We start from the raw sequence: 13112 nt of genomic DNA on the forward strand, positions 1-13112 counted from the left end.
TCAGAGCTATATGATGTTCTTCATTGAGAGATGACTTTATCAAATGTGATATCATTTGAATAAAGCCGGCCAGTTCAGCACTTTACTCCAACGACGCCAGCAGACAATAGAGCTGCCACTCGTGCTGCAGAGAGAGGAAGGAGGGGCTGTGATACCTCGCCTCCGCCTGTCTGTGTCTATTAATGCCATGATCACAGATTACCGTGACTTCAGGACAGAAAGAGACAGGGCTGAGAGGAACATGGAAAGAGAGACAGAAAGGTAAAGAAAGGGAAAGACAAAGAGAGGGCATTAACACTTAAAACTGAACTATTTCCGGTCACATACTTACGGTCAAATACAAATGGGTCAGAGGGTAACTGCTCAAAGAACAACAGCCAATAAAATCAACAGAGCATGGTTAGAAAATGTAGATTAATTTATACTATACACTTTATATTATTTTATCATTATTTATTTTTTATATTTCATAACTTTCTGTGACTTAAAGATGTCATGAACTGGCTTTTTATTTTTTTATACTGTTGTCTGAGGTCAACTAATGACGTTTCTGTGGTTTTTACATTCAAAAACATCATAACTAATAAGTAATAGGCTATTTTCTACACTGGTTTTGAGGCTCTCTCCTGAACGCTGGGTTTTGGTGGGCGTGCCCCACTGGAGACTTGGAAGTAAACGCCCACGGCTAGGATTGGATAAGATTTGCATATTTAATGAGCTTCAGCACCCCTGTCAGTTCAGTTCACATGAGGGTGGGATTGTTTTGAAAGCAGCAACTGGAATGATTCTCTCGACCGCAGGGCTCGTCTTTAATAAAGTGTCTTTATCAAACAAACACAATGGGTGCATTTACATGCATGTTCTTAGGCCGATTATGCCTAATAAACCAACATTGAACATGGTCATGTAAACGCGGTAACCCGTTTTCTTTTATCGGAGTATGGTCACAAACGGCGTAAGCATCAACCGGTCGGAAAAGGTAGTTTTTTGCCTCTTACCTTGATTTTGCGCTGCATGTAAACGCATTAACCTGCTTTCTGTCGGCTTATTGAAGTGCGCATACGCGATAGGTGACAAAAACACAAACTTAGAGCAGATTTAAATGCCTCCAGACAGAGTGAGCTAGGGTTTTACATGAAATAAGGACATATATCACAAACGCAGACTCTTTTAAGACCCAGAAAATTGTAAAGATGTGTTCTTCTCTTCTCATGCAGTAGAAGTAGAAGAGGTTCAGTCAAAACGCTGCATCTGTAACTGCATGAGGGATAATATGAGCCATAAATCTTCTGCTGATACGGTGCACACTTTATTTAAAATCACAACTGGCGTAACATGTGAACGCGGTTTACTTGCATTGTCAGTTTACTGGTTTGTATGTAAACGGGGCAAATTGATTATTTCAATAAGCTGATTTTTTGAGTTATCAGCACACACACACACACACACACACACACACACACACACACACACACTTGTTTTTGTGACATATGGGGACTCTCCATAAGCGTAATGGTTTTTATACTGTACAAACCGTATTTTCTATCCCCCTACACTGCCCCTGCCCCTAAACCTACCCAGCGCAGGAAACATTCTGCATTTTTACTTTCTCAAAAAACTTCTTCTGTGTGATTTATAAGATGTTTTCCTCATGGGGACCTAAAAATGTCCCCACAAGGACAAGGATTTTGGATATTGCCATCTTTGTGGGACATTTTTTCCCCATAATATAGGGATTACCAGCCAAATAATAAAAATGATTATTTGGAGATGATTATTTTATTCTACAACATTTTACATTAAATAAATTTAGAGATAAAAATCTGTCCATTTAATATCCTTGATGTTAATGTAGCAATATTTACAAGGCAATCTTAAAAGACAACCTGCTATTTTTAGACACTACGGGGAAGTTTAGGTTAGAGCGAATGAAGACATCTGCAACTCCAGTCAGCTTTTTGCAGATGACATAATGCTAATGTGGAGCTATGCATAATTTACACTCACTTTACTCGCTGCTGACATGTTAAATGAGCAGGTTTTAGCCAATCCGACACCAGCATTCGTCATTCATTCAGCATTCGTCATGGAGTCGAGAGGAAGAGGGAGAGGCTTCTCTTCATCATCAATTAAACAATCACAGGGACACGTTTAGAACAATACCGCAGCGCTATCAGGATGTGCAACCACTGTCTTTCGCATTAATTAAATATTATACAGGGCTTTACAGTAATCGTCCAGTGCAAAATATGCTTTTACCACATGAGAGATGCTTAATCCAAATCAAAACACAAAGCTAATTTTGCATGATTGACTTAAAGTGGAAAACTGCCAAGTTATTTAGCATAATCCAAATATCAACAACAGTAAGAGGAGCAATAACCCTTGATAATTGAAATAATTTCGTAAAGCAAACTCACCAAGCTCACATTCTCACATGACAAAAACTCCAAAATCTTTTATAAATCAGTACACACACACACACACACACACACACACTTATTATTGCTGTTGCCAATGAAAAAGCACAATTACATGTACTAACGTTAATACATGCAAATAGTTGGTGGGATAAGCATTTTGTGTTTAATAAATTCATAAATTCCCACTGAGTGCTGGTCTGCTGGGGCTGGGGGTGTGTTGATTACGTTATGGAGTGTGTATCAATCCCCCATACTCTTGTCTGTCTATTAACCCCAAGGTCTTTCATTGCAAAGCAGAAGATCCCCGTTTACCAAAGCAGCCCTGCTTAAAGTTGTTCTGTTCCACACTATTCTCAAACAACCACAAAATGCAAAGAAGAACCTATATAAAATATCCTGACGTGATCTAGATTGCTCACAGATCACCTTTGTTAAACGCTGGCATAAAAGGAACAGTGACAAAACTGCTGAAAACCTGAGCCATTGCCGCACTAACAGTCAGCAATGGCGTTGTGAAATCTATACATCAAACATCATATAGAATCCTTCATTTTAACCTGTCTTCCTCTCAACAGGCTATGAATCAGCAATTATTTCTTTCACACTATGTGTCAGAATCAATTTCACTGCTCTGCGTAACAGAATGGTTTCGGGTGACATCTCTAATCAGTAGGTAGGGAGCACATCCCTTCAATGGAAATAGGGTGCTGCACAGGGTCATAACTTCTGACAAAATGCAAATTACATTTGTAACAGAAACTGAAATGTCAATTGAGCTTTGCTAGAGCTGCTCCTAAGGTTTTTATTGGAAATTTACAATGCATGGTGTGCACTAGATCGAGAGTCGAATGGTGTGACTGAAATGGTGGTTTTAAAACTGATTAATTTCCCTGCAACAGTCCTAAAAGTTGTAAAGGTTAGGTTATGCTCATACAAATTTGGTGCACTCTAACAGAAAAAAAAGCAAATTAATTGCTGAACATTTAACAAAATAATTAAAACAACAGGACAATATCCTTTTGATACGTTCATCTATAAAGCAAGAATAGCACATGACCAAGCATTAAAGAAAACTGCTGAATAGGCTCCACAGCTGAAATTATGTCAGCTTGCATATCAAAACTGTGAAGTGACCAGAGTGCCGAAGGGAATCCCAGCCCCCACGACTGCCACCCCTTCTTAACTTAAAAAAAAGCCCCCCGGTCCCTTTTGTGTCTCTACTCCTGACACAAACAATGCGGCTCAGTGCCACAATTGAAGGCTAACACTCTGAGCACAGAGACTGTAAACCTAACAGCAGACACCATCTGTACTGCAGGTGTATGTTTATGTTTACAGTCTAGGCTAACAGCCTCGCGCTATTACATAGAAAGGTAGGTCAAAGGTGACAGACGGAACCAATTAGCCGAAGATTTAAGATATCAGCATCTATTTAGCAAACTAAATGGTTAGTCTGCCAGATGAAAGGATGCATACCAATTCCTTTATCCTACAAGGAAATTATAGAAAATTCATTTTTTGTTTGTTACAATACTGGACTTGGACTTTATACTGGTAAAAGCACAAAAAAGCATTACCTTTTTTGGTTCTCAACATCCTAACAGAAATAACTAATATACCCACATTAATAAAAATGTCAGTAAATATGGGGTTACAAAGATAAAGTTAGCAGAATTTGGCTTGTCATGTGATGCTCAATATGGCGGCCACCATGAGGTAGGTTCATTTCATTAGGTTTAAACCTTATTAAGTGGAGAAATGACTGCACCTTTAAGACTTTACTTTATTGTCCTCAAAAGGTAAAAACACAACACACAATAATACAAATGTTATAATAATTTGTTTAAAAGCATGATCGCAGCAGGTATAAAGGAACTCTCCTTTATAAAGGAATGTAAAAAAAAAAAGTTATAAAAAAATTCACCCCCTCACAGTTGTCATGTGGGGTAAAATTTGCTGTATAGACCAAGACCACAATTTGTACCAGGCTGTAAAAAAAATTATTTCATGCTGTAAAGTTGTGTATTTTAACAAGGGACTCAATGAGATTTTGCTCTCTTCTGGAGACTGTCCCTAAAGCGGCCAGTCGATGAATTGCAGTTTAAAGGGGGGGTGAAATGCTGTTTCATGCATACTGATCTTTTTACACTGTTAAAGACTTGGAATCCCATACTAAACATAGACAAAGTTTCAAAAGTTAAGGTGGACGTTTGATGGGAGTATTTCTTTGTCAAAAATACTACTTCCGGTTAGTCATAAGTTTCGGCAAGTTTTTTGAGATCATGCGTCCCCTTTGACGTTAACGAGGGCGGAATTTCCTTGTATGGGCCTTACGGACAATTCTACCGGAAGCGCGTGAGAGAGAGCGAGGGAGAGAGCGAAAGCAACAGGCTACGCCCATCAAAGCGCTGGCTTGTAGGATGCTAAACAGGTGATGTGCACATAACAATGTCACCAAAAAAGTGCGTTTTTGGTTGCCAGACCAAGACAGTCCTGCACAGATTCTCCAAAACCCCGCGTTAAGGCAACAGTGGATGTAATTTGCTTTTCCGGATCAGCAACTGAGTTGCGCGAATGTTTATATCTGTTCGCTGCATTTCGGTGCCGACTGTTTCATAAACAAGGCCCAGCTCGACACAGGATTTTCCCGATCGCCTAATGCTGAAGGATGGAGCAGTCCCAACGTTAGTACCGCAGGCGGTGAGTGAGACTGCTTCAAATGTCTGTGTTTTTGCCTATGCCCATCAAGTAGCCCAAACATGATCACGTATAGTTAATTGATCAATGGAGCATGCGATGTGTAGTGCGTGTACATTTGTTTAGCTGGCCACTATATGTGTAACTTTATGTTTGTGTATTGTAAAAGCACTCCAAACAACAATACACAAAGAGGGGGGAAATATGTTGAACTAAATAAGCACGCTTCTTCATTCAAATGCACTACTATTCCGTGTCTTTCAATGTAAACACTAACTAATCCTGCTGTGCAAAACCGGTCCGCTTACTGTCTACACAAACCACGCGTAAACACACACACACACGTGCACAACCGCACTTCCCACATGTACACCTTCAAAGACAAAAATACGACGATATAATTCAAGTATAAATATGTAAATAACACAAGTCGCTAAGCATATTATATAGTTAGTGTATAACTTGTACCACATAGAGACGTCCTGCTCTAGTCGTTTTTGCTGCTGCTCCTGTTCAACTGCAGCCTCTGGGTCTGATTCCGGATCATAGATGTATGGCTGTATCTGATTAAAAGCCATATTTTTATTTTGAATAAAGTTTTTTTCCCGCTGTTAGGGATGACGCACTCGACTCAACACAATAGCAGCGCGCTGCTGCACACGTCATTATTTAGCTCCGCTCACACGATACGCCCCCACCCGCTCTGCTTTTTTCGGAAAGACTCGGAACAGCGCATCTTTCTTATATAATTATAAAAAAAATAAAGACTTTTCGGAGATATGCAGGATGCAATGCTACTCTATAGGTACTCAAGATTGACATGACACTGACTGAAACTGAGTGTTTCACCCCCCCTTTAAGATTCTTCTGTATTGGCTTCAAGTGAAATTGTTGAAGTTTGCCACTTGTTTAATATGCTGATTCCGCACTCGAGAAATTTTTCTTTTTATCTTTAATGTTGAAAACGGTTGTGCTGCTTCATATTTTTGTGCAAACAGTGATGCCTTTTTTTCTAGCTCAAAACAGCATTTATTTGAAATAGAAATCTTTTGTAACAATGTAAAAGTTTTTACTGTTACTTTTGATACATTTAATGCATGCTTGTTGAATACAATTTCATATAATGACCAGACCACAAATCTTGGATTTTTTTTTCTCCAGAAAATTATCAATTTTGTCATCAGTAGTCCTGCATACTTTAAAATGCACATTCTCCTTTGAAATACAAAGACATAAAATAACTTGAAAACTCAACAACAAGGACTGCCCAATGGCTTGGGGCCAGCATTAACAATGCTCGGTAGAGTTGACAGAACGATCCTTTTCTGATAGGGCCAGTGCTGCATTGTCACAAAGGTTTTTATTTGCACAGTAAATTGCCATTATAAATACTCAAGTACAAGAAGACGCCAAAGAGAACTCAATTTGATGTGTTCATGGTGTGGGATATGTTAGACCTACCTGAAAAGAACCATGTAAATTAATTTGTAAGTTTGTTTTATTGTATTTATTTGTGCTAATTGCTATTATTTTATTACTGATTTTTATTACTATTTACTATTATTTTATTACTGACTTTATTAATATATGAAATGTATTGGAATCAATAATTTCACTGGTATCTGGTGATATACAGTGCATCCGGAAAGTATTCACAGCTCTTCACTTTTTCCACATTTTTTTGTGTTACAGCCTTATTCCAAAATAGAATAAATTTCTTATTTTCCTCAAAATTCTACAAACAATACCCATTAAAAAATAATGAAAACATGAAAAGTTGGTTTTAAATTTTTGCAAATTTATAAAAAATAATAATGGAACTAATACCTTCTATTTTGTGAAAAGTACTATAAAGTTTTTCCCCCCTGTATTTGCATGGCATATTCACAATCCCTTGTATGCCCACAATCCCTTCACTTCCATATCTCCCTTTTTCATAACTTTTCATATTTGAAACATTTAGTGGACATCAGGTGTATCACCTATTATGGAAAATATTCAAGTATGTATATATATTCTTTTTATGTAATAAGTCTGTAAATAATTATGTGTATGTATGTGTGTGTGTATATATATATATATATATACACACACACACACACACACACACACACACACACACACACACACACACACACACACACACACACACACACACACACACACAAACACACACACACACACACACACACACACACACACATCACATACATAAGTATTTACAGATTTTGCCATGACACTCAAAATTGAGTTCAGGTGCATCCTATTTCACTGATCATCTGGAGATGTTTCTACAAGTTGATTGGAGTCCACCTGTGGTAAATTCAGTTAATTGACATGATTTGGAAAGGCACACGCCTGTCTATATAAGGTCCCACAGTTAAGAGTACATGTCAGAGTACAAACCAAGAATTGTCTGTAACCTCCAAGACAGGTTTGTATCGAGGTACAGATCTGGGGAAGGGTACAGAAATTTCTGCAGCATTGAAGGTCCCACTGAGCTCAGTGGCCTCCATCATCTGTAAATAGAAGACGTTCAGAACCACCAGGACTCTTTCTAGAGCTGCCTCCAGGCCAAACTGAGCAATCTGAGGAAAAGGGCTTTAGTCAGGGAGGTGACCAATAACTCTATGGTCACTCTGACAGGGCTCCAGCGTTTCTCTGTGGAGGGAGGAGAACCTTCCAGAAGAACAACCATCTCTGCAGCCTTCCACCAATCAGGCCCGTATGGAAAAGTGGCCAGACGGAAGCCACTCCTCAGTAAAAGGCACATGACAGACCACCTGGAGTTTGCCAAAAGGCACCTGAAGGACTCTCAGACCATGAGAAACAAAATTATCTGGTCTGATGAAACAAAGATTGAGCTCTTTGGCCTGAATTGCAAATGTCATGTGTGGAGGAAACCAGGCACACGCTCATCACCTTGCCAATACCATCACTACAGTGAAGCATGGTGGTGGCAGCATCATGCTGTGGGGATGTTTTTCAGCGGCAGGAACTGGGAGACTAATCAGGATCAAGGGAAAGATGAATGCAGCAATGTACAGATTCATCCTTGATGAAAACCTGCTCCGGAGTGCTCTGGACCTCAGACTGGGGCGACAGTTATCTTCCAACAGGACAATGACCCTAAGCACACAGCCAAGATAACAAAGGAGTGGCTACGGGACAACTCTGTGAATGTCCTTCAGTGGCCCAGCCAGAGCACTTGAAACCGATTGAACATCTCTGGAGAGATCTGAAAATGGCTGTGCACCAATGCAACCCCATCCAACCTGATGGAGCTTGAGAGGTTCTGCAAAGAAGAAAGAGAGAAACTGCCCCAAAATAGGTGTGCCAAGCTTGTAGCATCACACTCAAAAAGACTTGAGGCTGTAACTGGTGCCGAAGGTGCTTTAACAAAGTATTGCGCAATGGCTGTGAATACTTATGTACATGTTATTTTGTTTTATTAGTTATGTTTTATTTGTGATAAATTTGCAGATGAAGATTTCAAACAATTTTTTTCATTTTTTGTCATTATTGGGTATTTTTGTAGAATTGAGGAAAATAAAAAATGTAAACAATTTTGGAAAATGGCTGTAACATAACAAAATATGGAAAAAGTGAAGCACTGTGAATACTTTCCGAATGCACAGTAGAGATATTTTCTTTAAGGTTGCATGGCTCAAAATTTAAACCACTGAACTGACCAAGTCAGTAGAAAAAAATCCTTAGCATTGAGCCCCTAATGTGTAAACTGGATAAAACCATAATATCATCCTAACATGCAGCAATATGTTGGCCTACAGATGGTCAGTATAGACATCAACTACACTGAATACACGTAACAGTTTTTCATCACAAGCTTTATGTTTTATTGATCAATCATATGAACATCTAATCAGCTGACATTTGGATAGAGCTGTCCCTGTATCTGATTAACATATTCAATAGCATTACCATTGATTTGCTCAGTCTGGGTTATCCAGTGACAGCTTATTTGACCTTATTTTGTATTGCACTCAATCACTTATGAAAGATTGTATCTCATCCTACAATGAAAGGCAAGCCTTTATTCAGCAATGTCTTAGACGTCCTTGAAATAATGATACATTGACTTCCCAACACATATCACCATTATTAGGGATAATCTCTTTCTCTGGTGGACAGGGAAACAAGAGAAGAGCATCAGTTATATCCTCCATATTTAAGTCACACAGATATCTTTTAAAGGGTCAATAATCTTTTCACCTACACAGGGCGTTATCAGATTTGGTTTACGGCATGATAGAAGCCTATGCATTATCTGAGGCTGATAATTGGCGGGGAGTCTCTCCTACAACACAAAGAGTTCTTTTCCGCAGGGATGCGGGCCTCAAGGTCAGAGCTCAGTTCTGCCATGGAGACAACAGGGGGGCATTACCTTCCACCAAACAAGCTGTCAGCACTAACTTTGTCAGGGCACAGACAAATAAACTGCTAGAGAGTGATAATAGATCTAATTTCACCTCCCTGTCACTCCCTCCCTCAAGGGAGCCGATTCCAAAGCACCGAAAGAGCTTAGGAGAAGAAAAAAAGACGACAAACCAATACTATCTAAAGGGATAAAGGGGTAACTCACTTGAAATTCATCTCCAGAAGGAGCATTGATTTCGATGTCTAAAACTTCACCAGGGTCCACCTCTGTCTGCTCTTCTTTAGGACATCTGGCTTGGTCTTCAGTAAGGTGTGGAGTTTTGCACACAAGGTAAGGCTTTGAAATCGCCTGCACTTTTGGTTTAGAAACACTTTCATCGAGACATCTGAAAAGAAAGCGCAACCTGTCAAAAGCACCACAAAGCAAATATAATTGTTAAAAGGTCCATATTAAAGTAGTGTTAAAGGGATAGTTCACCCAAAAATGCAAATTGTGTCATTAATTACTCACTCTCATGTCGTTCCAAACCTGTTAGACCTTCATTCATCTTCACAACACAAATTAAGATATTTCTGATGAAATCCAAGAGCTCTCTGACCTCTCCATGGACAACTATTTAATTACCACCTTCAAGGTATGAAAGACATCGCTAAAATAGTCCATGTGACTCAAGTGGTTCAACCTTAATTTTATTAAGGGACAAGAATACTTTTGTGCACAAAAAACAAACAAAAATAACAACTTTATTCAACAATTTCTTCTCGTCTGTGCCAGTCTCCTACACAGTTTATATAGTGAATACAGTGCAGCGCTTTTGAGGTCTACAGCAGAACGGCTGCTCACCATTGGCTGATGCTGTTCACGTGAGCACCACGACGGATAGTTGTGATGCTGACGCAGGAGCTATCCAATCGTGAGCAGCTGTTTTTTGTACACAAAAAGTATTCTCGTCGCTTCATAAAATTAAGGTTGAACCACTGGAGTCACATGGATTGTTTTAACAATGTCTTTACTACTTTTCTGAACCTTGAAAGTGATAATTAAATTGCTGCTTATGGAGAGGATAGAAAGCTCTCGGATTTCATCAAAAATATCTAAATTTGTGATCGAAGGTTTTACGATTTGGAACGACATGAGAGTGAGTAATTAAAGGGGGGGTGAAATGCTGTTTCATGCATACTGATCTTTTTACACTGTTAAAGACTTGGAATCCCATACTAAACATAGACAAAGTTTCAAAAGTTAAGGTGGACGTTTGATGGGAGTATTTCTTTGTCAAAAATACTACTTCCGGTTAGTCATAAGTTTCGGCAAGTTTTTTGAGATCATGCGTCCCCATTGACGTTAGTGGGGGCGGAATTTCCTTGTATGGGCCTTACGGACAATTCTACCGGAAGCGCGTGAGAGAGAGCGAGGGAGAGAGCGAAAGCAACAGGCTACCCCCATCAAAGCGCTGGCTTGTAGGATGCTAAACAGGTGATATAACCAGTAGCTACTGACTTACCCACTGATAGGCCGGCGGTCGATCTGTATTAGCACTTTCCTCACGCGACGGGCGAATCACTTTCCTCACAGAGCGACTCACTTTCCTCACGCGGCAGGCGAATCACTTTCCTCACTGAGCGAATCACTTTCCTCACAGAGCGACTAACTTTCCTCACGCGGCGGGCGAATCACTTTCCTCACTGAGCGAATCACTTTCCTCACAGAGCGACTCACTTTCCTCACGCGACGGGCGAATCACTTTCCTCACAGAGCGACTCACTTTCCTCACGCGGCAGGCGAATCACTTTCCTCACTGAGCGAATCACTTTCCTCACAGAGCGACTCACTTTCCTCACGCGGCGGGCGAATCACTTTCCTCACTGAGCGAATCACTTTCCTCACAGAGCGAATCACTTTCCTCACAGAGCGACTCACTTTCCTCACGCGGCGGGCGAATCACTTTCCTCACAGAGCGAATCACTTTCCTCACAGAGCGAATCACTTTCCTCACGCGGCGGGCGAATCACTTTCCTCACTGAGCGAATCACTTTCCTCACAGAGCGAATCAGAATCACTTTCCTCGCAGAGCGACTCACTTTCCTCACTGCAGCGCGCTGCTGCACACGTCATTATTTAGCTCCGCTCACATGACACGCCCCCACCCGATCGGCTTTTTTCGGAAAGACTCGGAACAGCGCATCTTTCTTATATAATTATAAAAAAAATAAAGACTTTTCGGAGATATGCAGGATGCAATGCTACTCTATAGGTACTCAAGATTGACATGACACTGACTGAAACTGAGTGTTTCACCCCCCCTTTAATGACAGAATTTTTCATTTTTGGGTGAACCAACCCTTTAAGATTATAGTCCATGTCAGGAAATCAGTATTCTCCAAGCACAGCGTCGTAATTCCTGTTTGGAAATTTGCCAGATAGGAAAAAAAAGGGAAGATAAGGGCATTCTGAAACAGCATTTCCATTATGTGCGATGTGCTTCGGCAGTGTTTGCTCTGAGCAGAGCTTACTTGAAACAAGGCTCTGGGGGGCATCAAAAATCAACCTTTATCCAACAGTTCACCTATAGACCAGGCTGCTACAGAAAGAGGAAAAGTTCACCCTACCTCATAGTTTCGTTCTCATCATCGCTACGCAAAAGGTCATCGTTCAGCTCTTCATCTGATGTGTCCAAGAGATCCTGAGAAATTCACCCTCAATTTTAACATGTTCCAACCAACACTTAATGAATCATTCATTTGAAAATTAAAGCTGTTGAACTTTGCTGATACAGTCTTTTGAACACTGTAACACTTTTGAAATATGAACAAGAACCTTACCACCTTCTGTAATGTACACTTGTCTTATTATTATACTGGTTTACCAATCAATTTTGTGGTAATTTTTCACATCTATAAATTGGTTCTTCAGACTGCTGTTGTCTGATTCAAATAATTCAAAATGAATACTTATTGACATTTAAAACTTTAATGATTTAAAGCAGGGATGGGCAATGTCGGTCCTGGAGTGGCACTGCCCTGCAGTGTTCATCTCCAACTCTAATCATACACACCTCAACAAGCTAATCAATGTCTTCAGGATTACTATGTGTGCATCAATCAGCTCCCTAGTTCAATAGTCAGGGCACTGATCAGGGAGTTGGACATTTTTTAAATGTATATAGTTTTCAACCACAATGCGCGACTTCTGTGTTGTGCTTCTTCATATAACGTATGGTGTCATTACGTCAGAAAAGTCACGTCAGTGGAAGTACCGACCCGGTGTTAAAACGAATGTGCAAAGACTAAATCAAACGCCCAAAAATAAAGGTAAAACAATGATGTCGGACAAATTTAAATATTGAGGAGAACATGAGATGGAATTTTTGGGCAATGGGTCAGTACTTTCATCCTTGCTTAACAAAATCCTCTTTCTCAGCTGGGATCATGCAGAGCCTCTGAAGCAATTTGTAGCCCTTTGAAACTCCATTGATTTGGACCTTCAACTTGATGGTCGCCATTGAAAACCATTTTGTGAATAAAATTCCTGGAATGTTTTTTCTTCTTTTCAAATAAAGAAAGACATGAACATCTTGGATGAGATAGGGGTGA

The 13112-nt window shown here is 39.9% G+C and overlaps 1 protein-coding gene across 1 annotated transcript in view; it reads right to left on the reverse strand.

Moving 5' to 3' along the window:
• rbm33b (RNA binding motif protein 33b) overlaps nucleotides 1-13112 on the reverse strand; it is a 40081-nt gene that overhangs the window by 25525 nt on the left and 1444 nt on the right. Inside the window, exons 4-5 of the mRNA XM_067452968.1 lie at nucleotides 12129-12202; nucleotides 9724-9904 (exon numbers count right to left, since the gene is read on the reverse strand). Coding sequence (XP_067309069.1) covers nucleotides 9724-9904; nucleotides 12129-12202 — 255 coding nt within the window. The remainder of the gene's footprint in view (nucleotides 1-9723; nucleotides 9905-12128; nucleotides 12203-13112) is intronic.

This window comes from Pseudorasbora parva, chromosome 9 (genome assembly GCF_024679245.1).
Source record: "Pseudorasbora parva isolate DD20220531a chromosome 9, ASM2467924v1, whole genome shotgun sequence".
Classification (NCBI taxonomy): Eukaryota; Metazoa; Chordata; class Actinopteri; order Cypriniformes; family Gobionidae; genus Pseudorasbora; species Pseudorasbora parva.